We start from the raw sequence: 26,268 nt of genomic DNA, 5'->3' as shown, positions 1-26,268 counted from the left end.
CTTAAAGTACTTTTGTATATATGTTATTTAATACTCGTTATAATGCGCACGGTCACGTGCAAAAGCGCATATTTCTGTCGATTGAGTTATAACTGTAAAAAGCACAATTGCGAACCTGCAAAAGGAAAGAAAAATGCAATATTTTTAGCAGCCCAATATTTCACGTTAAGAAGGGTTTACATTTTAAATTTATTTTTATTTAATTTTTTTTTATCTAATTTTTATTTTAAAATGTTTTCTTTGGGTTATAACCGAATGACCGGAATTGGGTTTGGTAGATTCTATTAGGTTTGAAACCCATCAAATTTTCTTTTTTACTTTCTTGTAGTCATACCCAATATGGTTCTTAACCCACTAATAATAACTTATTCAACTTGACACGTCGATTATCTCCCCCACAGGACCGTGTTTCTCTCTACCAATTTAAAGTTGATCTTTAAAAAGTGTGTATCCTGCATGTAGACCCATCTAAAAAAAATTCTAAAATAAATAAATCTCATCAATTTTGTATTAGCTATATTAAAAAATTCATAAAACTTCAACTCTCCATATTTATCCAGAGACATTTTAAAGATTCCTAAGTATACTTTGAAGATATATAGGTATACTTTTGTTTAAGAAATTAAGTGTCTGAAAAGCTCCAGTGACAAACACGCAACATTGGATTTAACAAAAAAGTCTGAAAAAAAATAGTCAACGACAAAGAAAATCCAACGACCAGTTAAGTATTGATCAGTAGTTAACTTGTTACCACACACCTCCACAGCATAGATAGAGTCAACTGTATATATGTTCACTTGTTAGCACTCCCTATTATTCATTAAGGCAGTAACGTGAGAATTTGTCCCATTAGAGACATTAATACTGAAGAAAGGAATAGTTAGGCACGAATGACGGCTACTCAATATAACTACAATAGGCGTAATTCAAATACTACTCCATATACCATTCCTGTCAAGGTCCAACAGCAACAGCATGCTAATCATCCTCACCATGCTCATCAACATCACCATCATCACCATCCAGGAAATGCATTATCACCCACTTCTAGCTATATAAACTCACCACCATTATCTAGTTCAGTTCCTACTTTATCAAGAGAATTCGTAGTAAGGAGAATTAGTGAAGGTGAGACAGGTAGATTAAAGGAAGAATTAAGGTGTGAAGCTTGTGGAAAAGGGTATAAGCATATCTCATCATTAGCTAAACATCTTTGGGAACATACACCAGAATGGAACGTTACTAAGAAGTTACTCATATCTAAACATCAACAAGTTCAATTATTAGAGGCTGCTAGTATTTTGGTTGGAATGAATGAACCAGGTACTGTTACAAGTGGTCATCATCAACCTCCTCGACTGGCTTCTCATTCTCATAGTAATTCTCAAACTCATGCACACCAAAACTACAGCGATGAATCACCATTCTCTCCTGTGAATTCGGCAGATACAAATCATACTACTCCAACTCCACCTGCAGATGAGAATGCTTCTGTGGTTCTACCACCATCATTTAAAAATACCTTTGACAACAATTCTGACATTGAACATCACCAACAAGAAGATGCTAAGTCGGGTAAGTATAATAGAATGAATTCAATCAGTCAGTATCCTCCATCTCTTCCTAACTCCAATAATCATGCCCTTCCACCTTCATCGCCTGCTATGCTTGGTGGATATCTTGATAATAACAAATACGTAACGAAAACTACCCCATCTGCTAGTATACCTTCGACAGCTACTAATGATGAATTAAAGTCACCATCTCCTTCATATAAGGCTGTTCCTAGCAGTATCAGTAAATCACCTATCTTAGCCAACTTTACTAGATTGGATGAAGTTGTCAAAACCAAAGTCGTTGATGAGGACGACATTGATGACATTGAGGTGAACCAATCATTCCAGGATGATGAAGAAGTGGTAGGTAAATTAGAGGCATAACCTTTACCATCATACATCCGCAACAGTATAGCCATGATCTAGTTGATCTAGAGTTTCAAAGAAAAAAATATAAAACATAAAAAGCTCAAATTTGGATTCTTAAAAGTGTATCTTATTTATTATTTATTTATCTATCTTACCCGTCTATCTATCTTTATGTTTTTAGCTTCAGACATTTTTGTTGTTTCTTATTCTTTTTTGGTTTTTAGTATAATTCACATTTTATCTTTCATATGTTCAAAAGTAAATTTATAGAGTTATTACTCCATTCGTTTCATTCTTATACTTATTACATTTAATTCATGTCTTCTGAGTTATTGCAAAATTTATGTCGTTTTATTATGTCTGTGTGCAGGCGATGTCTCCTCCCACCGCAGATGAAAATTTTTGTTAGCCATTACTATTAGACTACTACTTCTACTACTTCTTCTTTATAACTATCGAACGTGATTGATCCAATTATAGTATCTTGGCTTGATCTTGCTACGGATCTAACATCTTCTCTATCAACAAACCGTTTTGGTGCGTTTCTTGAAGCAAGATTTAAACCTGCTATTCAATTGGACATTAACTTATGTCATGTTCGTATACTAAAAAGAAGTGCATCATAGTACATCAGAACTGAAGTTAAACAATTATTGTTGGCTTATTTTCCTACATTCTGGTGTCTCCAAGAACACTAACATACTAGATATCTCTTATTATATTATTTACAGGCTTGGCTTGTACTATGTAGTTATCTAATTATATACACGAAGAAAGGGAGACATTGTCGTCGTATGGTTCGTTAATGGGGTCATAAACAATGGCATTCACCTACGATGAAGGTTTATCTTCACCACGAATGATTTCGTCACTTAATGGTTGTAACTTTATCAATTTATCTCTCAACTCTTGTTGTTCCCGATGCTCCGCATCATTAACCAATTGCTTCTTAGAAAAGTCGCTTTGACGTTTGGATTCAATTCTAGCTGCGTCTTTGATAGGTCCCTGTCTTTTAACCTCTCTCTCTAAATTCTGAGAGTAGTTGATAAACACAAATGAGCCTGCTGCAAGAGCACAACTAGCTGCAAATGTGATTTTGGAAGCTGTTGACATGTTGTGTTGTAGTTGGCTGTAATATAATAAAGTAACGGGAGACATATTAATTTTTCAAATATATTCTTTTGCTAGTGTGTTGGTTATATGCAGGAACGGGGTTTGATTTCAATACAGTTAATCATATCGTAGAGAATCCCAATTCATAAAGTATACGTTGAACATTGTATATCAACGTTATGTAAAGGTCATCTTTGTTAGTTAAGCTAGTTTGATTTATCTATTTCAGTTTCGTAGATGTTTTTTTCCAAATTTGGCAGGAAATCGCTGTCAAAACCTTTAGAATAAAATAATTATTACTTTGAAAGATTACTATAAATTAAGAATTGTTTCAAATCGCACCTCTGCATTGTTGGGATTGATCATAATTTGTTTCCCAAGTGTCATAGAAGTATAACAGAGATCTTGTATATATGCAATTGGAGCAATTCTCCCTATATATTGTTGCATATTAATGAAGCGCTTGTTTAGGATACAAAAAAAATGTACCAATATTATTTCAGGAAGCGCAATAATTGGCTTATGACAGCTGAAGTATTTGCAGGGTATTAACAAGCTCAGCCATGGTCTTATTCCATTTTAGGTGTGGAAACAGGAACGTAATTAAACAATTTTGACGTATTCCCCCACGTGATTTGAAGCATCCGACAATTCCTGTACATAAAGACAACGAGAAGGAATTCTGTCAGACAGCGGAAATGAGTCGAAGGAAGGACGTTTCCGAAGGATGTACTCAGCTGGTGATGGCACCATTATCTTGTGAAGAGATGGCGAAGAGAAAGAGATAGAGACAGAGAAAAGATTTTTTCAGTAATATAGTAAGATACCACCAATTGAGTGACTAATTGAGTGACCAATTGAGAATAAATAAGCACCATATACCATCTCTGCAGTAGTTAGAGTTTTGTGAAGTATAGCCTAAGCACACTATAACGAACAATACAAATGACCGAGCAGTAGTGTGACACTAGCAATACCTACGCCTACAATTACACTGACAACTTCACTCATAACTATTCTCTATCTACAATATCCAATGAGATGTCTACACTCGTAACCGCTTAGGGCACAGTTCGCTGACTCCCGACTTTTTCTCCCTACTCCCCCCACTCGCCCCAGACGTGGGACAGGAATCTAGGCCTGGCAAGAGAAGATCCTACAAGTTAGCGTTAGTAGTCTATAACCAACACCACCATCACTACCATTACCACCAAAAGAACAACACTTAGCAGCAGCAGTTACCGTAGACATAGTAAATGTAATAGTCAATAGTTTGTAGCTTCAGTGTAGAGAGTCACTTGTGTCAGCAATGTCTGACACAAACTAAACAGACAGACACAGATAGAAAGTCAAGTCGAAAAAAGACAAAACGAGAACCGACACATAACCTCGAGCCCACTAATCAACACCACCTCTGTGTGAAATATCCCCCAGTAAGCAACCTATCCTACTATTAAACGGTCAGGTAGTGTTAGTATCTGTCCATTAATCTTGCTTCCTAATTTGGCCTGTGTCTGTCCCATAATTCCTGCTCTGTCCGACTTTTTAGCCTCCCATCGACCATCTTGAATAATCACAAACATCCACTTCATCAATAGCTATCACAAACTGGTCATGAGTTCTCACTATAAAACAGGCTCTGCCACGCTGATCATGCCCGAACCTCCAGCTCCAAACTCCAATTCTTCGGCAACAAATGGTGCTCCAGTTAATGAACCTCCTCATGCTTCATCCTCCGCTAATACTAGCACTGATCACCTTGAATCCCATAACTCATCATTTCAACACAAACCTCAAGTATCCAACTTGACTAAGAATCTCTTGTCAGCGGCATCATCATCGTCTAACATAGTTATACCAAATGCCACTACACCTCAGTACGATCAGTACTCATCATCCAAAGTACCGACCGATGATCATCACTCGGCCAATAATAGTTTCCAACCCATCAACTATATTCCATCTAGTCATAACACTCCCACTGTAATTAGTTCTTCGTATTCATCTAACCACTCATATACTCCTTCCATTCCATCTACAAATAACTTCATCTCGGCCCAACCTCAGACCTTACCTCAACCATCTTCAAGTAGTTATAAACCTCAGAACGTAGTGCCCCATGCCATCCCCACTACCAACATATCAATGGATTCGGCCAATTCTGTATCAAATCATAACTCATTTGTTTCAGCATCTTCTTCATTCAATCCTCCCAGTTTTGACCCTACTCAGGGTAACAGTTACTCATCTCATTCCGTGTCTATACCTCATCATCACCAACCACCACCTCAACAGTATCAGTATCAATCACAACAGCAAAGGTTCCCTAATTCCTTTCCTGTCAATGGTAGTGGGTTCGGTAACTCTCTCCAGCAACAGCCCCAACCTAGTCCTCACCAGAACCAGTTCCTTAACAGACCCCAATTCAACAATCGTCTGTTATCTGGAAGCAACACTTCTACAATGAGCAATACGCCTACTCAGGCTCATGAAAGTATGTATTCAGCTAAACAACAAGCACCTCCATCTCAACAACCTCAACAACCACAACAGCAACAACAGCAACAACAGAAATCATATAACCCTCCCGAACCAGACCATTACATGTCCTATTCAGAGTTCTTCTCCTCTTTGCTTCAAGAGAGCACTCAGCAACAGCAACAACAACAACTTAATGAAGGTGAAGGTGGTGCCACTGCTGCACCATATGAAGAGCACTTGAACATTGCAGAATTCCCTGTTAATGACTTGATAGTGATGTTATCATGCTTATTAACAAAGATCATAGAGGCTAATGACAAACTACACCCCAATCATTTCAATAATACTATAGCCATTCGTCAGCAATTGAAAGAGGAGAAGAAACAAAAGAAGCTACAGAAGATTGAGGCAAAGAAAGCAAAGAGAAAGGCGAGAAGATTGCTTAAACAGAAACAACAACAACAACAACAACATTCTCATCATAATCAATATCATCAACTGGGTGGAGTGAGATCTCCTCTTAGAAGTAATGATGAAGATGGCCGTCATCGTGTAGATGTCGATGTGATCAATGTAGATGATGATGATGATGATAACATTGTTATTGATCACGATGGAGATGGAGATGTAGAAATTGATCACGATCAAGTCATTGATGTTGATGCAGAAGAGTATGATGAAGATATCGATGACGATGATGACGATGATGATATTGATGATGACGACGACGATGATGTCGATGATGATCTTGATGATGAAGAAGATGAAATGAAAAACAAATACTTAGCCAATGTTCTTGCCTTTCACGGTACAAACATTCCTGGTATATCACTCCATGCATATTTGGCCAGAGTGTTAAAGTATTGTCCAGTCACTAATGATGTATTTCTTTCATTGTTGGTCTACTTTGATAGAATAGCTAAGAAGGCCAATAACTTGAATCAACATAAATCCAATAATAACAATAATAAGAATGGATTGAACTCATCATCTGCCATTAATAACGAAATAAACTCTGGTGATAATTCTGGATCAGGTACATCAGATATAGAACAATTATTTGTTATGGATTCCTATAACATTCATAGATTAATCATATCTGGTATAACAGTATCATCTAAATTCTTTAGTGATATCTTCTACAAAAATTTAAGATATGCCAAAGTAGGCGGATTACCACTAGAGGAATTGAATTACCTCGAACTACAATTCTTATTATTACTTGACTTTAAGTTGATGATTTCTGTAGAAGATTTACAGAATTATGGAGATTTACTCTTGAGATTCTGGAAAAGAGAGCAACTCGCTAATGAGTTAGTCACCAATCATAACGAAGAAGATGTCAAAAAGGAGGCTTAAGCCTTCATACTCTAAGTTACTTTAATTCACTCACTCCTATTTACAATACTTACAATATACACTACTGAAAAACATGAAAATTAACTCTAATTCAAAAGCACTCATTCACTGAATGCACTGTAGCAGTCTTAACTGCTTTGTAGCCTGCTCGCTTATCAGAATCCGGAAAGTGTAAGATATGTAATTGCAGGAGAAGGCACTCACTTACTGCTTATATTTCTATAGTAGCGGTTCAACTTGTTCAAGTACACTGATGTTGCAACCAAATCTCTTAGCTAGCTTAAGTTGTAGCCCGATTAGGCAATTTGTGGTCCTTTTAGATTTTGTGGTTTCTCCATTATATTTCCTATTTGGGGAAGTTGCCTTTTTTGTGGGGGACTAATTGTCGCAGCCGAGGGGCTTTTCGTACCCATGGATGTCTCTCAGTTACTGCTTTGCCATCCTCGAAGAGCAAGTTATATTAGTGGATTAGTAAAGATGGGCAATGCAGTATAGTGGCACACGATGGTTAAAGTTACACGGCGAGTGTTAGCCACTTAGTGGCTGAGTTCAGTGTTTCTGATATAATAATTATAATTTTTTAGAGCTATTTTTAGAGATTATTTCTAACCCCAGCAAGATGTCTTAGAGAGATATACTTTCAGTAAACAAATAGATATTACATACTCCTCCCAGAGTAAGCATGGTTATGGATACTATTTCTTGGTGAACATTTTTATCCACCACGTTGGAGCCATTCGTAATGATGGAAATAGTGAAATCTGCCACTTCCGCATTTCCCAATTAGGAAACTTTCATATAGAGTTTTTTGGAGCATGATTAAATTTTTAGTTATATTGTCTAAATCCCAATTTTGCATTATAGCAAGTGTAGTATTAAGTAAATGATCATATAAGTAATTGCAAATCTCATATATTGATTTTTCTTGGTAATTTCCTTTAATGAACCCTTTTCATTCTCTTGGAACTTCTGACATTTACTTTATATATTTGAACTTTAGTCCATTGCAACTTTTTTGGATTCTTATAACTATCTAAGTTCGTTCATTTCATTCTTTTTAATTATATATTCTGTTCCTTTGTCATTGTTTGATTTATTGTTGAAACCATGGGGGATGTTAACTTTTCAAAATTCTTACCCCTTATTCCATCCGAATATCATACCTATTTAAGTACTTGGTCTCCTACAAGTTTCCCAGCTACAAAGACCTTAAGTTATATAGCTCCAACTCATGCATCTGATTTAAGTGCATCTATAACATCTATTCAATATGCTGTTGCCACTGAAACTGAAAGAAATTCCCTTTATTCACTCTATCGTTTGTATAGAGGAGCTCAAGCATCTTTAACTATTATTAATAATGAAAATATGATTGCTACTGGTACTGCTACTCAAGACTTTCCTGAAATGACTGCTGCAATTTATAATGCAACCTTGAATTTAATTTCATTAGACAAAGAAGCTAATTTATATTCTAGTGATTTAAGTAAAACAGCTAATTTAACGATGGCTATTTTGTTTGCAATTATCTTTCTTTGGCAAGCAGGTTTGGCTATGTGGTCCAGACATTTCTATTTCGGCTTTTGTTTTGTTTTAGGGACTGGACTCGAATTTGCTGGCTACTTGGCAAGATACTTAACTGTAGGTGATTATTCAAATTATGATAAGTTCGTATGTCAGATTATCTGTTTAACTTTAGCTCCAGCTTTCTTAATGGCAGGAATTTATCTTTTACTAGCACAGTTAATTGTTCTACATGGGAGACATTATTCAATTCTAAAACCGATGTGGTTTTCCTATATATTCATAGTTTGTGATGTGGGAAGTTTAGTAGTGCAGGCTATTGGAGGTGCTATTGCTGGAATTGCTTTAAATGAATTTAGAAGTACAGTATTCGGAACTCATATAATGGTAGGAGGTATAGCGTTCCAAGTGGTTTCCATGACATTATTTCTATACTTCTTGTTTGATTTTATTAATAGAAGTCTTTTTAGAACCGGAAATACTAACGTTAGATTTACGGTGGGAAACTATTTGAAATGTTTGCTTAATACGAAGGGAGGTAGAAATATAAAGCAAACATTAAATCCATTTTACAATCCGAAGCATGATGAAATTCGTCAAAGGGCAGGGTTTGGGTTAATCCCACTTATGATTCTTCTTTCTGTTGTGCTAGTGTACATTCGTTGTATATATAGAGTAGTTGAATTAGCACAAGGATGGAAAGGTTATTTAATTACTCACGAGGTTTATGTTATGACTTTAGATGCCTTAATGATACTTTTAACATGTATTATTTACCTGATCTATCATCCATCATTTATGTTTGGTAAAGATTGCATCTTGACATACGCCTACATTAAGAAAGCTGAAGATGTAGATTTCAATGATACAGGTAGTGAAAACAGCTTTGTAGATGAAAAGAAAGCTTATGAATCTAATCACCGAAACTTCAAAGTTCAAAACCATTTCAGACAATACAGTATAAACTCGGAAAATGAAATTGCAGATGCTCAAAATGATTTGAACAACAGAAATCAAGAACAAAGGGGTGAAATACTACAGCATTTACCGCAAAATAATCCATTTGATGATCAATATAGGTACAGTTATACTTCAACTGCAAATTCCAATACTCAAAATCACTACCATAGTCGTATGAACAGCTTCACGACCAATAATCAAGATGATGCCTTTAAAGCAATGAAGTACTCACCAAATAATGAAATAACAGATGAAGTATATCTGCTGTATCAACATAGTCAAGTTGCTTCACCAAGTTTCCGTATTCCTGAAGTACACCTGCATGATTTAAGTGATAAAGAAAGCTTCATTTTTTCTTAGCGTCTCCATTATTCATATATATGTAAATTTAATTACTCTTGTTTTTCATTTGATACCATTTAATAAAAGTGCATACTGTTTATTACAACTTACATATTACTAAATTAAATTAAATTAAGACAAGAATCTATACCATTATATTAGAAGATAAATTTTCAACCAACGACGAATCACTAATAACCAGGCCCCAGAACTCTATTCACATATATCCATCAACTATCAACGGTTCGCTCTAGGAATCCAGTCCGGGGCATTCTTAACGCAGTATGCGTCTGCACAACCACAAGGCTTTAATTTATTAGTATCTGTTTGTTTGTCTTGAACAATTAAGCATGGATGATAGTCGGGTACTTGTGACTCCGACGATACCTTGGTAGGAGGTATGTATGTGTTACTCAAATGATATTTTAGTCTTGAAGATTCCATTTTGAGATATGATGTCTTTCCGATGGGAATGGAACGGCAATAGCTCAGTTAGGCAATGCTATTGGGGTTTTCACTATTACTATTTAAACTTAAAAGTATATATGAAGAGAAACTAAACGGTCAAGAATTAAGAATATGGTATATTTATTTATACATATATTTATATATTTCTATATATAAAGTCATCGTTAGTAACGGAAGGTGCAAGTGACTTTGTTTTGAAAGGCACTCCGATCCCTTATCAGTGAATCATTTTTTGCGACTATTTAGGAAATACGTGAAATTAATTTCTTTTTTTGCTTACCTCCTAAGCACCAATTCTGCATTACTTACAGTAAGGCATCTTGTGTCTATTGTCATTCTAGTTGCAACAGTAGCTTCGAGGTGTTATTAGTTGTGTCTATCTATGCTGTACTGTACTGTGTCCTCCTACTCTCTAATCTACCTACTCTATTTTGCTATTTTATAGTGTTTTGTACGTTAAACATACATTTAATCTAAGATCTGGGATGTCGGAAACTGAAACTTCATCGTTTCCGATCAACTCCGTAGTTAAGTGGCACGATGTAGCTAACTATAACATGGTAATATACAATATACGATGAGACATTGTTTGTAGCCTTGGCTGATGGTGCGGGATCGCACTTCCGTATTACTCATTTTTCGCACCGACTCAAGTCAATCGATGGCTGTTGCAGCCAAATATAGCAGTAGTTAATGGCGTTGCAAATTACGGCACAACCGTCATCTGGGAATTACATTGTTTGCTAAATTCTGAGAATGGAACCGTTATTGCATGGGACGTGGCGAGTTACCGTAACTCTCGACTGAATGTTTATCCTGTCACTCTAAGCCGGTCTACCATTAGCATTAACCTACTTCAACATTATGAGGGACCCCCTACTTTATCTCTCGGAAGTATATCCCCATGGTTATTGCCTGCAATGTATTCCATTGGGGGTTCGGTCTAGACTATTCCCATGATTTTCGATTCATATAAGTTCTCTTGGATACTCATGAGATTCTATCGTAAACGACAAAGCACTGATCAAAAAATATTATCCTTTATTTCATACTTAAATCCAATGCCACTTTTCTTAATACATCTAGAAGGAGTATAAGTCAATGAGTCTTCAAATAACAAGTATGGTACTTGAACTGTAAGGTGACGAATTTTCACTACTATTTCCTTTGAATCTTAATTTTAAGAAAAGCTCAAAATAAGTTGCGAAAATTGAACTATATGCTACATAGAATCACCAAGGCTATGAAATATTACTAAAAGCAATACAACTATGTAAATATGAACTCAAGGACCAATAAGATGAACGAAATAATCTAGAAGATTAGTTATTTGACTGGGTAATAACAATAATCTGCCTATCAACTACTTATATTTATGTTAATAGTATAAAAAACATCCACTACGATTTTGGGACTACAACTTCGGTGAATGGTCCCTACTTATTGGTATCGGCTTAATGGTCTTCAGAATACCTGAAACTAAACTTCAATATTAAATAATTCATAAATCTACAAATCTACAATTACATTGATCAATAACTATAACGTGTATGTATTTTTATTAAAAGGGGGTTGTTTAAGAAGAAATTTACAGATGAGATACCATGAAAGACTATATTACAAATCTTGATTTATGTTAAATGATTTATTTCTTACCGGTCTTCTTGGCAGACTTCTTTTCTTTGTCTTCTTGTTCTTTTAAGACTCTCTTGACGATCTTTTGTTCTTCAATTAAGAAAGCTCTGACGATTCTTTCCTTGACACAGTTAGCACATCTGGAACCACCGTAAGCTCTTTGGACGGTCTTGTGAGTTTTAGAAACGTTAGCGTATTGTCTTGGTCTTAAAGTGGAGATACCAGCTAAAGCGATACCACAGTCACCACATTTAACTCTGGAAGCGTTCTTCTTAACGTGTTGGGCAACTAATTTACCACCTGGGGTCTTAACGACCTTGACCTTGTTAGATCTGGTGTTGTCTATAAAATTTTTGTTAGTACTTAAACATTTCAAATAATAAAATTTAGTTACGCTGATATGAACTTGGAACGTTAATGAATTTCATAATAATAATAATCTCATTGAAATTGAATCTTTGAACAATAAACTGATTTTGTAGTTGATATTATTGTTGAGGTTTATTTTGTATTCTTATTTAAATAGTGGTTGAATATTCTTATTAGTCTGATGAAATATGATTATCTCTTATACAGTAGTTTTAAAAGGTTGTTGGTATTATTCATTTACTACATCAATTATATGACCTCTAATTGCATTCTGATGATGACATAAACTATTCAACTACTATAGTATTACATTTTTATATTGGTAATCTTATTTTATTAATGAGTACGGGTATGAATGATGAATATTTCTATATTGATACTGGTTGATTCCACTACATTTCAAGTTCGACTCCGAGTAACTAATCATAGTAATTTAAACATACATGGATTTCTTCTTCTGTAGGTAATTCTTTGAGCCATTTTGAAGATGATCTATGCTATGGTATGAAGCGTTAAAAGAAGAATTGAAATTTCTATTTCAAACCTATAATATAATTTTCAAAATTTTCTCTGAGAAACGACTGTTTGTTTGTGAGTATCGCACTGTGAGAGTTAGTAGTAGAAAAATTTTTAGTGCGAAGATATACTGCACAAAGTGTCACGTGGGAAGTAATAATTACAGGGCAGAAGCCCTAACATCAACTTATTAAATGTGACTTCACACTATCAATGATAAATGATTATAAATAACTATTAAAGAATAGGTAGTAATATTAAGTTAAACCACCTATCAACCATTATGTAATTGTAAATAATACCCAACATTCGATAATATTTAGTAAATTTCTACGTAGTGTGGTTACGTACTATAATAATCTTTATAGTAGTTGTATATTTAGAATATCTAATTTACGAATGGAACCATTTGAGCTTCAAACAGAGATATATCTCTATAATTTATTTTCACTCTTTTCAATGGCAACTACTTCCATTTCTAAATCAACTCCTAAAGGCAATTCCTTAACGGCAACACATGATCTAGCTGGTTTATGTTCATTAAAGTACTTACCGTAAACGGAGTTGAAGGCAGCAAATTGATTCTTCATATCAGTTAAGAAGATATTGGCCTTAACAATGTGTTTTAAGGAGGAATTGGAAGCTTCTAAGATATTAGAAACATTTTGAATTACTTGTTCAGCTTGTTCCTCAATGGTTGGATTACCTGGTAATGGCTTGTTTTGTGGGGTGTAAGGAATTTGACCGGATACGTAGATGAAACCTAAATGGGAGTTAATGTTAGTATTGATGATTCAATTGATATATGAATAGTATAACAATCCATTTATAATTATAATAATTATACTTACCATTAACTTTAATGGCTTGAGAATACGAAGCAGCTGGTGGTGGGGCAGTTGCGGTTTGGACCTAGATGACTCATGGTTAGTATTACCATATACAAATAATGCCAACTTATAGTTCACGTATACTTACTGGAGTGATGGTTGATGAGAATCTAGACATATTGACTGATTTGATCAAATTGCTACGGAGTTGTCTAGTAAACATTAGCTATTGTTTTAGTTGGTTGCTGAATTAGCTGGTTAACTGATGCTCGTTGTTCCTTGTCCCACTTTGACTCTAACCTTCAAAAGGGTGGAGTGCGACATACACATACATTTTGACTTCGATTTATGTCCCTGTCAAACTGACTCGACTAGAAGATTCTTTATCTTTTATCTAATATACAGTCTATATAATACACTAGTTTAACTACTTACGTTTGGTCTTCTTCTTTTTCTTACCTTTCTTTTTAGGATTAGCCTGTGATTCATCAAAGTGTCCACTTCCATTGAGGAAATTGGCATTAAATTCAGCGTCTACATTTTCTTCTTCTTTATCTTCAATAAGTGTTGGCTCATGCTGAGCTTCTACTTCGAGTGTACCACTAGTTACAAAGCTTTCAAATCTCTTAAATAGTATACTGGCCATAGTATCGATCTTACATAAGACATTGAAGTTTGTAAAGAAGAACTCAAAGTCTTGGGAAATGTCCTGTAGTGAGACTTTAGGAGCTGTTACTATACCAAACGATATAGAACTCTCAATCAGTCCACTGAGTCTGTCAGTATAGAATTGAATGATTTCTCTATGATTGGTATTGGAAGCCATATCGTGCGTTATCTCTATAGCATCCATAGCGTCATACGTTTTGAATAAACCAATGACATCTTCCATAGAGTAATCAACACTAGTATTAGCACTAGTACTAGTACTAGAATTAACCGCCTTTTGTTCAGATGCTCTTGCACTACTATTCTGAACCTTAAAGAAAAGTTCTCTGGCTGCTGGTAATTTACCAACCCAATTAATTAGCAATACTCGAAGTTCATTAGAATAATCATCAATGCTGTCTTCATTCTGAGGTACATCTAAGTTAATAATTCCTATTGATATTAATCGAGTTATCATCAAACATAACAATGATAAATATTTCTTGGCTATAGATTCAGCAAGAACCACTTTATAACCATCATCAATTTCAATTCCATCAGTAGCAGAAAGGTAAACACTACAATTAGTTAAGAATTCATGTAATAACATCAGTTGCTCAACTTCACTAATCACCAACAGATCTCCACATCGAGTGAATAAATAAGGAACTTGCTTATTATTCTGACCTCGGAGTCCAGACAGTAATTCAAATACATAATCAATTAATAATGCTGATAAGTTGATGTTATGAGTTAAGAACCAGATTAATACTCTCCTATATCCACTACACATCAACATTTCATCCATCATACATCTAGCAAGTTTATTATTGTTTTGAAGTAATAACTCAAAATTGGTAATACTAAAGATTGGAACAATAAGTTTATTGTTCTCTTGAGTTAAACCCACAGCTTTTTCTGAAGCTGGAGATGACCAATACTGATAAATTGCATCAGGTGATATAACACCTTCTTTTTTACCATCTTGTTCATCTTTAATTGCTTTAGCTATAGTATTTAATACAATTTGTCCTAATCTCTTCTCAACCTCAGAGTCTCCTTCAATAGATGATACTGTAAGAAAGTCAAATGACTCAATAAGTTCAGTCTCACTATCAAAGAAATCATCAGAATCATTTTTATTTTTCAATACATCATATTCACGAAGTTTCTTAATGAACCAAGCCGAATATTTAGTATTTTCTCCTCGGGCTAAATCTCGCCAATCTCTTCCATTTTCATCGAAATCAATGGTAGTAGAACTTTCAGTCGATCGTATAGCTCGTGATAATGATTTATCTTGCGTGTCTTGTATATCATCATTTTGTAATTGTACATCTTCTTCATCTTCCTCCCATTCATCAACAGCATCGTCTTCATCATATTCATTCTCAAACATGTATCGTACATCTTCATCAAATCGATCATCATATTCAAGATCAATAAGAATATCTCCCAATTCCAAAATCATAGTAGATTGATTAAATCGACGAGTAGCTTCCTCTTCAGTTCTTGAAGATTTATCAGTTTCCAGAAACTGACCCGATACAAAAGTGACTCCAACATTTAATATAAGTAGAGCAATGATTATTAATCTCATATCAATCAGAAGTGAACCTCCATTAACAATTCTTCGTCCAAGAGGATGAATAAAGTTTAATAAAGTTTCTTTAGTAAGATCTTTATTATCATCTCTTGGTACTACTACATCAAGATCTTCATCATACCACAGTGAAGGGTTTTGATTAAGTACCCAAGCTAATACATATCGTATACTACTAGTTCCCTTAAGTACTTGTTTAATTATTTCTGGAGTTTCCTCTAAGGATTCAGGATTTTGATCATTATTATCTTCAATTCTTCGATCTATTTGTAAACCTAAAAGTGTTATATTCGTATGACATTTCCATAATTTAAGAAAATATTGTAAATATGGATTTAAAGCTAAATTATATATACCTTTAGAAGGTTTAAATAATTTATAAATACTCATAATTAATACACAAGCCATAGAATAAACAATCTTTAAATTAAATTCATCATTAGCAAGTTCTGGATGAGGAGTCCAAAATTTAATATTATCTTGGAAATTATCTTCACTATTATCTAAATATCGAAGATCTAATTCATCTATAGCATTAAGTATAGTATGAATATGTTTTAATAATATAAAATATTTAGTTGATAAATCAAATTTAATTGATTCGATTTCTTGTGGTAACTCATCTCGCTTATCATTAACATATTTGGAATACGTAAGACCTATAAGAAGATCACCAACGAGATCTACACTAAGTATATATGATTCATTCTCTTCTGGTTGAGTGAATGGATCACATAATGATGCGGTAGTAGTAAAGATAAAGTTTAAGTCTTCATCATCGTCTGAAAGTTGAAGTAATTGACGTATTTTTGTATGAATTTGATTGGGATTTTGATTCAACTTAATGGGAAGCGGGAAGTCAAACTCCACCACATCATCTTCGAGTTCTGTATCCGTCATGTCATGTCAATTAGGGTTAGTTGGTATGAGTATATAGTGGGTTTCTTTAGAATTTTCAAAAGTCGTGCGAGAGTGATGATACTCGAGCGCTAACTTAAACAAATTCTATATAATTCTTTTCAATACATAGGATTAATTCTATAAATTTGTATATAACTATGTAGTAACTATGTAACTATGTAACTATGTAACTATGTAATGATGTAGTAATTATGCATGAGAAGCAATATGGAATACTTGCCTAAGACCCTTACCAAAGATTCCTCTAACTTTTGCCGGACTGTTACGAGAATATGCCACTAATATAGCAAGACTGACCGAGAATACTAGTGATTCAAGTTTCAAATTAATGGCAGATGGAGTAGAAGGAACAAAAGTCCCCAAGGCACGAGGAGCCACAAATAAAGCCAATTCCTTACGACGTTGAGCCGTTTCAAGTAAGGATGAAAATCCACAGAGGAATGCTCCTGCTGATGGTCCAATAGTATCATCGAATCTTGTTCTAGGAGTATTTGGAAATAAAACAGGTAATAATCTAGTTCTTGATAAACAAACAGCATACCAGTAGAGTCCAATGAATGCACCTAAAAATGCCGAAGATCTGGCCGTAGATTTAATACTCTTCATAACCCGATGAAGAAAACTAACTCTTTTATTGGGGAACAATAACAATAATGCATTCAAAGGTCCATAAACTTTCAAAGCAAATGTGAATCCTCTTGTAAAACGCCAGAGAGCATGTAACTCACAATTGGAAGTCTTATAAGCATGTACAAGTTCACAACTAATGGGTAAATTAGTTACAAAACTTCCTTCACTAGGGTCTTTACCATACCTATCACAGATAGGATTTAATATATCATCATGGGGACCATGTTCTCCATATACCAAATTACCCTGTTTAATTTGTTTCAAGGCTTCAATAAGTTCATCATCCATATTTGCAGCCGAAGTTATCCATTGACGATAAGCTGGAGGTAAACTTTCAGGATGATAAAACCATGAAAACATTATGGGAGTACAAGAGGCAACAAAGAGTAAAACATCCCCATATTGAGAGATACCAGGTGATATTACCTTGTATAATGTCGAAGATAAGGCTGTATCAAGAGCTCGAGTCGCTAATAACAACGTCAAGTCTAAAGAATAATACCGACCATAATTCAAGATATGAGTTTGATATCGAGGGAAACTCACTCCAGCTGACACAAATGCCGATACTAAAGTTGCAAAAAAGAGGACACTTTCAGGACTAGATAATCCTGACCATCGTTGAAGCATCTCATAAATTATTGGTTCAAGGACATTAATCCCCGCCACAAGACTGGCTGCAAACATTGGGAATTTATGAGGATGAATAGCATTGACCATCACCTTCCAGTACCGAACCAATACCTCCTTAAAGTTCTTATTCTTCACTAATCGAATCCCATGATCTACAAGCTTAGGGAGTACTACATAGATGTAGGCGAACATAAAGGCTCGGGCCGACGGTTGAGCTACATCTCTAAGCAAATGGGTGATGATGTAGTGGGCTGTGCGGCGACTCACCACAAGACCAGTCATACTTACGGAATAAGTTTACTATACTACCAGTAGTAAGTGATAGTGGTAGTAGTGATAGTTATTAAGTTGTGTTAGTTATTCTAGTGTATACCTTCCTAATTGGGAAAGACAATGGGTCACATGACTGTATCACATGAGCACACACGTGATTTTTCAGTCCAACCAGAATCAATGCGGTGGCCGAATCCAAACAACCAATTGGGGAAATAATCAACATCGACGTTAATTTCAACCTCTAATTATTACCATAAAATTAGACAATTACCATAGAAATCACCGGGTAAATACCTCAAAATCGTGAGCATACCGTCAACTTTCACCATTGTCCCGTTTTCCCCTTTGAAATCATGGTAAAACTCGCGGAAATATCAAGAACGTCCACTTTTGCTTGGAGCCATGATACTTTACCTTTACTTGCAACAGGTACAGTAGCCGGAGCTGTTGATGCAAATTTTAATTCTTCATCTAGATTAGAAATTTGGAATATTTTTTCTCCAACTAATTCAACTGAACCAATCTTTAGTGCTGGAGTTGATGATAGATTTTATGCTCTTGCATGGTCAAAACCATTTGAAGGTAGAAGTCAAGGAATTTTAGCTGCAGCATTTGAAAATGGTACTATTGAATTTTGGGATATTGAAAAACTTATAAAATCTAAAGATTTAGTTGAATCATCAATTCATAAATCTTCAAAACATTCAGGTCCAGTAAAGACTTTACAATTTAATCCAATTCAAAATCATATATTAGTTAGTGGAGGATCTCATGGTCAACTTTTTATTTGGGATACTCAAAAATTTACTGATCCTTATACTCCAGGTCAAGCCATGACTCCAATGGATGAAATTACTAGTGTTGCATGGAATAATTCTGTTTCTCATATTCTTGCAAGTACTGGTAATAGTGGTTATACATCAATTTGGGATTTAAAAACTAAAAAGGAAGTATTACATTTATCATATACTGGACCTTCAGGTAGAGCAAGTTTTTCTCATGTAGCTTGGCATCCAAGTCAATCAACAAAATTAATTACTGCTAGTGATAATGATGCAGTTCCAGTAATTTTAACTTGGGATTTAAGAAATTCAAATGCTCCAGAAAAAATTTTAGAAGGTCATAAAAAGGGGGTATTATCATTAGATTGGTGTAAACAAGATCCTTCATTATTAATTTCTAGTGGTAAAGATAATACCACTTTATTATGGAATCCAATTACTGGACAAAAATTAGCAGAATATCCAACCACCGCAAATTGGGCATTTCAAACAAGATTTGCTCCATCAGCTCCAGATATTTTTGCTACAGCATCATTTGATGGGAAAGTTATTGTTCAATCACTTCAAGATACTTCACCTCCAGTTTCAACTAAAGTAACTTCAAATGATGATAATGTATTTTGGAATCAATTATCAAGTACTGAAACTCAACAACCAGTATTTGAAATTAGACAAGCTCCAGTATGGTTAAAAAGACCATCAACAGTATCATTTGGTTTTGGATCTAAATTAGTTAAAGTATCAAAAGATGAAAATGATAAAAGTATTATTAAAATTGAAAAGTTTGTAATTAAAGGTCAAGAAGATTCAACTGAATTTTCTCAAGCTTTAAATTCAAATGATTTTAAACCAATTATTGAAGCTAAAGCTGAAGCAGAAGCTGTTAATGAAATTGATAAATCTGATTGGGAATTATTAAAGAAATTATTACAAACAGGTAAAGAAAATCTCTTTAAAGCTGGAGTTACTGTTGAAGAAGAATCATTAGAAGTATCAGAAACTGGTGAAGAAGAAGAAAAAGAAAAAGAAGAAAATGATGAAGATGAAAATGGTGCCGATGATTCTTTCTTTGCTAAATTAGGTAATGGATCAATTGGACTCACTGAAGATAATAATTTTGTTCCTTCAGGAGCTTTTAATATTTTAAAGGCTGATGAAACTGAAGAAAATAAAAAGATTATTAAATTAGTACTTGCTAATAAGATTGAAGAAGCTGTAGGACAATGTTTAAAAGGTGATAATTTACTTGAAGCATTAGTATTAGCATTAGATGGATCTGATTCTGTTAAACAAAAAGTTAAAAATGCTTATTTCCGAGCCAATAGTGATAAACAATTATCTCGAGTATTATATAGTGTTACATCAACTGATGTAACTGATCTTGTATCTAATGCCGATGTATCTAATTGGAAAGAAATTGCTCAAAGTATTGCATCATTTACTCATGATTCATATGATTATGAAACTAAAATTACTGAATTAGGTGATAGAATTCTTGATTCAAGTACTTCTAAACAAGATAGAAGTGATGCAATTTTATGTTATTTAGCAGGTAATGCTGTTGATAAAATCGCTTCAATTTGGCTTCAAGAATTACCAGCTTATGAAAAGCAATTATTATCAACTAATTCAAAAACTAAATCAATTTCTTCTCCTTCAGAAGCAAGATTTGCTTCTCTTACTAATTTTGTTCAAAAAATTGCAGCTTATAGATCTATTTCTCATATTACTGGTGAGATTTCTGGTCCTTCAGCTGAATTAGTTGCTAAAGCAATATTAGAATTCTCAAATTTAGCTTCTGGTTATGGACAATTTGATGTAGCTGAAAAGTTTTTGGCTATTTTACCTTCGGAATTCTCAGGTACTGAACAAGAAAGAATTTCAAAAGCTACTGGAGTTACTCCAACTACTTCTACTACTAATAATATTACTACTTCTTTAAAGAAAGTTAGAAGTCCAGTAAAATCTTATGGAGTTAGTGCTGGGGTTGTACCTTCAGTAGTTATTTCTGGTCAATCATCAATTGGTCAAGCACAAGCACAAGCACAAGCACAAGTACAAGCACAAGCACAAGTACAAGCACCAATTGTTTCTCAATCAGTTCCGTTGTCTACTAATCCTTATGCTAGAACCGTGACTTCTAATCCTTATGCTCCACTGGTTGGTAATGTTTATAAACCTCCAGTTCCTACTGTAGCTGTTCCTATACCTACTCCAGTAGTTGGAGGAGTTGGACCGGTTGGAAATGTTGGTAATGCTCCACCTCCACCTCCAGCTAAACTGTTTAAAAATGAAACTGATGGTTGGAATGATTTACCTCATACTTTTAAACCAGTAACTGCTCGTCGTGCTGCTCCAGTAGCTACTGCTACACCTTCTCCAACGATTAATTCACCTAATCCTCAATCAATTATTCCAAAGAGAAAAGTTTCTGGTAGTGTTAGTGTAGCTATAGCTCCTCCACCTCCAAAGGGTCTTAGTCGTTCAAGTTCTAAAGCTTCGAATGTAACTCATGCTTCTCCTCGTCCAGCTCCTGTTCATATCAATAATAGATATGCTCCTCCACCAATTGAAACTGGACCTCCAGCTACTCCTGGTAAAACTCCTCCAATTCTTGCCGGTAGTTTTTCAAAGAAGAATCCTTATGCTCCACCTCCAGAACAATCTCCATCTAAAATTGCCTTTGCTCCACCTCCTGCTGGTAATGCTGGAACTTTTGCTCCTCCAACTCTTCCTCCTCCAGCTCCTCCAAAGAATCCTTATGCTCCTACTGCTCCTCCTACTAGAAGTTTGAGTGGAGGTATTCTTCCTCCTCCTCCTCCACCTCCTGGTGGTTCTAATCGTGTTGGAGTTCCTCCACCTCCTGCTACATTTGGTTCGAATGCTCCTCCAATTCAACCTCCATTTAATTCAGTACCTCCACCTCCTGGTATAGCTTCTCAACCGGTAGCTGTAGTTGCACCTCCAGCAGTGGCTCCTCCACCTACTGCTTCAGGTATAGCCCCTCCACCACCACCAACATTAACTGCAACTGCAACAGCAACTGCTGCTTCAAGTGTTTCACCAGCTCCTCCTCCAGCAACTACGGCTCAATATCCTGCTGGAGATAGAAGTCATATTCCTGAAAAATCATTACCAATTTACGAAACTCTCAATAGAATTCTTCAAACTATTGTGGCTACTCCTAATCTCACTGAAAAGCTTACTACTATCTGTATTGATACCGGTAAGAGACTCGATATCTTATATGATCTCTTGAATAATAATTCATTATCTGATGGAGTTATTGAACAATTAAGAACTATTGCAGAATCTTTAGATCGTAAGGATGTTGAAAATGCTCGTAGTATTAATTTACAATTCGCTACTAACTTTTCTGATGAAATTGGTGCCTGGCATAGAGGTGTTAGTCGACTCATTGATATGGCTCAAGCCTTGTATTAGTCTAGAAAATTATATACATACATACTATTATTAATATTACAAAATTAAACCTAAACCTAAACCTAAACCAAAACACTCTAGAACAATACCACCTCAAAGAGTTTGGCACCTCCTGTATCTCCATCGATTGGCAGCTCATCATGAATTCCATCCATCTCTAAAAGGAGGAATCTCAGATACACTGGCTCAGTAAATTGGACAGTTGTCACATTCTGATGAGACGGAATATCAATCTGAGTAGCTTCTTGAGCATCATAAGGTGCTGAGATATCAATATAATCACTAAATATCGATGCAAATACTTGGGATTGAGGTATAACTTGAGTTTGCACAGTACCATACTGATAATGGTCATACAAGTTATTACCAAAATCAACACTACTAAGAAAGTCAAATACAGTTTCAAGTTTAGCAGTAGTAGAGTCAGTGGTGGTGGTTGATACTGTCAAGTGCTGAGCGGGTTTATCACCCCAATTAACTAACATACTTGAAATATTCTTGAATTGTTTCAAATCAATAAGCACTTTCCCAGTACTGGAATTAGAGAATGATTGCCAATGGGTAGTATTATCTCCATCATTCATCAGACTAGGAGCATCTCCATAAGCTGATTGAGTAATATTAACAAATCGTGCTGCTCCACATTCAGAAATACTCGATGGGAAAGATGATTGAGGAGTATACAAGGGGAATACAAGTTGTTGACCCGTAGCCAATGTATAAGTACCAGCCTTTAAGTTTCTCGAGGCTAATTTGATTTTAACTGAACTATTAGTATTATCATTACTATTACTATTAATATTACTGGGTAATGGACCATCATTAGTAATAGAAAATCTATCTTCATGGATAGTAAATGATAATGAATGATTATTATACTTTATCCCTTCAAACATAACTCCATTAGGTAAACAAGGCATGGCTCGAGGATCTAATTCTAATACTCGAGAAATCTTGCCATCTATCACTTCATAATCATATCTTAAACCAACAATTCCTTGTAAAATAGCTTGAAGAAATCCCCCATGAGCTGTTAAGAATGGGAATGCAGGATGAGTTCCTCCATTAGTTAAAAAGTTATCATTATTCTGTTCGGAGAATTGGGCAAATGGACCTCTTAAATAAGGTCTTACTGATTTTTGAAGATATGATTGAGCTGCACATCCATGACGAGCTAATTTAGATGATACTATAGAGAAAATTGGGAATGTCATGGCTGGTCCATAACTCACTTGTTTAAGTGAATAAAATTCCATATTTCGAAGGGCTTGATCAACATCAACTTCTTCATCATTTAATGGATAAGTCATCATAATCACATCGGCTTGTTTAATACCAACAGAAGAATTCATTCCTGAATATTCAAGTGTAATATTACCAGGAAGTCCAGAATTTGGAATAAACATATTCCCAGCAATAGATGAAAAGTTAGAGGCAAATTCATAATCTAAATGATTAGCAACAGCTATAGCTTTTCTCATGATTGATGAAATACCAGCATTGGTATAAGCTCCATTATCTACTTGATTGGCATACTCATCAGGATCAGTTAAATTATGAGTAGTATATTGTTGTAAAGTACTATTATATCTCGTAAGATAAGTTGAAAAGAATGAAGCAGCATCATTAACTAATGGATATACTACATTTTTTAAATATTCTTCATCACCTGCTCCACTTAAATAAACATCCCAAGCTGATAAAGCTACTGCAGTATTGATATGATATTCATAATCTAAACATGGTCCAGTAGATGTACAATTACCAAATCTACCTGAAGTCCAAGGATATACAGCACCTTCATAACCTTGAGGTACATTTTTTATGGCTTGTTCATGAGTATGAAGTCGATAATTAGTAATACTTTTAGCATGAGCAGGAATATAGGGTAATAAACCATTCATCATCCAAATATCAGCATCCCAAAATACCATTCCAGCATAACTATCTGAACTTAAACCTCCTACTCCTAAAGCAGCAGTAACTCCATGATTATTTGGTTGAGTATTGGCAGTTAAATGATAAATTGATGCTCTAGTAGTTAAAGTAAGTAATAAATCATCAGGAAATGTAACTGCTGGAGTGGCTTCAAGTGTTTGAGCCCAAGCAACTTTATGACTAGTAAATATATCAGTAATATTACTATGACTATTAGCTACATTCTTAGCCATATTTAAAACATCTTGTTGAGAACTAGCAGTTGAAGGATCATAATCAGTAGTGGCAACTCCTACGACTTTGGCAAGAGTGGTAGATTCACCAGGAGATAATTGAATTTGAAGCAGTTGAGATATGGATGTTTCATTGCTACTAACAGCTGGAGAAGTAGATGCAATTAATTTAGAATAGATAGCTCCATTTATATAGTCTAATTGATGAGGCTGGAATGTCATATAGATACCCAGACTATCTGAATCAACACCAGTGAGTTGAGATCTTTGAGCTGTAGCGAAATCAAGTACGTCTTCTATATCAATAGTAAAAGTATCATTACTCAAGTTAGACACTTCTAAATTGACCAACCCTAATCTGACTTCTTGTCGATGTGCCAACACATCAAATTTTATTTGAAGAGAGTCCAACCATGTGAATTCAGTTGAGACTATCCCATTACTAAGGGACATATTCTGTTGATAATTGGAGATTTGACCTGATAAATTTAAAGCAGGATTCAAAGAATATATGTTTCCATTGTGTTCTGTAGATAATGTTAAGGATGTCCATTGAGGTATAGCTGCAATTATACTCTCATATCCATTGGCATACAACTCAGGATAATTTGTTTCCGTAACATTGTTTTGAATATCAAAGAATCCAGCTACAAAGGCTCCAGAGTATCTTTTATTGAATAAGGGCCAACCATTCAAAAGATCATCATCAGAAGCTGTAGATGCATCTGTCAATTGATCATAAGTAAAACCTTGACCAATGTTGGGAATTCTACTACCAAGATATCCATTTGCCACATATGGTTGACGTTGAAATTGATTATAAACAGGAAATTCAGCATTACCCACCACATTATTACCTAAATCATAATAGGCATTTTCTGAATATTGTAGCTGACTAAATACAGCTTTATTAGCCGCACTATTTATAAGTTCATATAATTGAACATGGCTTGCTTCAACTGTTCGTAAATTAATATCTTGACGACCATAATACTTGGCATGTTCCATACTAAGGGGATAACCTGTAGCAAAGGACAGGAAATACAAATGAATTAAGAATAATACCAACATACTAAAGAATATAATATGAACAATATGCTTTCGCCTGGTAAGGGTTTCACTGAGGGAACTCAAATTGGCTTTGAATAGCAACTCATAATTAAATGAATTTAGTATCATATTTATATGACTTTTGTACTTGAAATTATTTGAAATTGCTACGCTTATACTATTGGCTGACTATATACTAATGGATAATAAGTGTTATGTACGCGGGGAATGTTATTGTTATTGTTATAGTTATTTATTATTTGTTTAGTGTAGTAAAGTCTAAGCGGAATATTTATGCTCCAAATCTCGCACAAACACTAAACTGGATTAACTAAAATCGGATAATTATGGAACAAGCAGGAAAAATTCAAAACTAATTATATACTGTAACCAATAAAAGAACAGCACGGCATTACCATGTTAAAAATGATGTCAATTTTGGTGGTGATGCACCTCAAGCGCATTTCTTTTTTTGTCCTCCAATAAAAGCGGAGAGCGCAATTTAAAGCTAGGTCCTGCATGGAAAAGCAACTGCAAAATAATTAGTTGTGAAACTATAAAAGGGAGAAGTAAGTAATTACAAGCAAT

General features: G+C 34.8%; 10 protein-coding genes across 10 annotated transcripts; 4 read left to right on the top strand and 6 right to left on the bottom strand. All coding sequences in view use genetic code 12, as the record gives it.

Annotated features, from left to right (window-relative positions):
- Nucleotides 1–728: 728 nt before the first annotated feature.
- Nucleotides 729–2,181, top strand: RJT21DRAFT_34858 (uncharacterized protein). The gene has a single exon (XM_064884237.1). The coding sequence runs from the start codon at nucleotides 891–893 to the stop codon at nucleotides 1,938–1,940; it is 1,050 nt and encodes a 349-aa protein (XP_064738630.1). The 5' UTR covers nucleotides 729–890; the 3' UTR covers nucleotides 1,941–2,181.
- A 575-nt stretch (nucleotides 2,182–2,756) lies between these two features.
- On the bottom strand, nucleotides 2,757–3,083 carry RJT21DRAFT_1317 (uncharacterized protein; the record flags this gene model as incomplete). Its single annotated transcript, XM_064883077.1, has 1 exon — nucleotides 2,757–3,083. The coding sequence occupies one exon, from the start codon at nucleotides 3,081–3,083 to the stop codon at nucleotides 2,757–2,759; it is 327 nt and encodes a 108-aa protein (XP_064738629.1).
- A 1,608-nt stretch (nucleotides 3,084–4,691) lies between these two features.
- PCL7 (Pcl7p) lies at nucleotides 4,692–6,878 on the top strand (the record flags this gene model as incomplete). The annotated part of the gene is made up of 1 exon (XM_064883066.1): nucleotides 4,692–6,878. One exon carries the CDS (start codon nucleotides 4,692–4,694, stop codon nucleotides 6,876–6,878), a length of 2,187 nt encoding a protein of 728 aa, XP_064738628.1.
- A 1,107-nt stretch (nucleotides 6,879–7,985) lies between these two features.
- RJT21DRAFT_130514 (uncharacterized protein) lies at nucleotides 7,986–9,722 on the top strand (the record flags this gene model as incomplete). The annotated part of the gene is made up of 2 exons (XM_064883009.1): nucleotides 7,986–9,335; nucleotides 9,444–9,722. 2 exons carry the CDS (start codon nucleotides 7,986–7,988, stop codon nucleotides 9,720–9,722), a joined length of 1,629 nt encoding a protein of 542 aa, XP_064738627.1.
- Nucleotides 9,723–11,696: 1,974 nt separating this feature from the next.
- On the bottom strand, nucleotides 11,697–12,759 carry RJT21DRAFT_120428 (60S ribosomal protein eL34). The gene is made up of 2 exons (XM_064881725.1): nucleotides 12,620–12,759; nucleotides 11,697–12,149 (listed from the first exon to the last, which is right to left on the bottom strand). Exons 1-2 carry the CDS (start codon nucleotides 12,654–12,656, stop codon nucleotides 11,818–11,820), a joined length of 369 nt encoding a protein of 122 aa, XP_064738626.1. The 5' UTR covers nucleotides 12,657–12,759; the 3' UTR covers nucleotides 11,697–11,817.
- A 240-nt stretch (nucleotides 12,760–12,999) lies between these two features.
- On the bottom strand, nucleotides 13,000–13,914 carry MMD1 (isoleucine biosynthesis protein). Its single transcript, XM_064881724.1, has 3 exons — nucleotides 13,671–13,914; nucleotides 13,544–13,604; nucleotides 13,000–13,455 (listed from the first exon to the last, which is right to left on the bottom strand). The coding sequence occupies exons 1-3, from the start codon at nucleotides 13,743–13,745 to the stop codon at nucleotides 13,127–13,129; spliced, it is 465 nt and encodes a 154-aa protein (XP_064738625.1). The 5' UTR covers nucleotides 13,746–13,914; the 3' UTR covers nucleotides 13,000–13,126.
- Nucleotides 13,915–16,684, bottom strand: RJT21DRAFT_120423 (CCR4-NOT core subunit). The gene has a single exon (XM_064881723.1). The coding sequence runs from the start codon at nucleotides 16,671–16,673 to the stop codon at nucleotides 13,950–13,952; it is 2,724 nt and encodes a 907-aa protein (XP_064738624.1). The 5' UTR covers nucleotides 16,674–16,684; the 3' UTR covers nucleotides 13,915–13,949.
- A 152-nt stretch (nucleotides 16,685–16,836) lies between these two features.
- Nucleotides 16,837–18,288, bottom strand: RJT21DRAFT_120422 (uncharacterized protein). Its single transcript, XM_064881722.1, has one exon. It carries the CDS (start codon nucleotides 18,237–18,239, stop codon nucleotides 16,884–16,886), a length of 1,356 nt encoding a protein of 451 aa, XP_064738623.1. The 5' UTR covers nucleotides 18,240–18,288; the 3' UTR covers nucleotides 16,837–16,883.
- A 172-nt stretch (nucleotides 18,289–18,460) lies between these two features.
- Nucleotides 18,461–22,481, top strand: PGA63 (Pga63p). Its single transcript, XM_064883355.1, has one exon. The coding sequence runs from the start codon at nucleotides 18,587–18,589 to the stop codon at nucleotides 22,457–22,459; it is 3,873 nt and encodes a 1,290-aa protein (XP_064738622.1). The 5' UTR covers nucleotides 18,461–18,586; the 3' UTR covers nucleotides 22,460–22,481.
- On the bottom strand, nucleotides 22,482–26,268 carry ATC1 (alpha,alpha-trehalase). The gene has a single exon (XM_064881721.1). The coding sequence runs from the start codon at nucleotides 25,807–25,809 to the stop codon at nucleotides 22,537–22,539; it is 3,273 nt and encodes a 1,090-aa protein (XP_064738621.1). The 5' UTR covers nucleotides 25,810–26,268; the 3' UTR covers nucleotides 22,482–22,536.

This window comes from Scheffersomyces amazonensis (genome assembly GCF_036850825.1).
Source record: "Scheffersomyces amazonensis strain UFMG-HMD-26.3 chromosome Unknown RJT21scaffold_3, whole genome shotgun sequence".
In the NCBI taxonomy this organism is placed as follows: domain Eukaryota; kingdom Fungi; phylum Ascomycota; class Pichiomycetes; order Serinales; family Debaryomycetaceae; genus Scheffersomyces; species Scheffersomyces amazonensis.
Note: the sequence above shows the minus strand (reverse complement) of the source record. Positions and strands in the feature narration are given on the sequence as shown.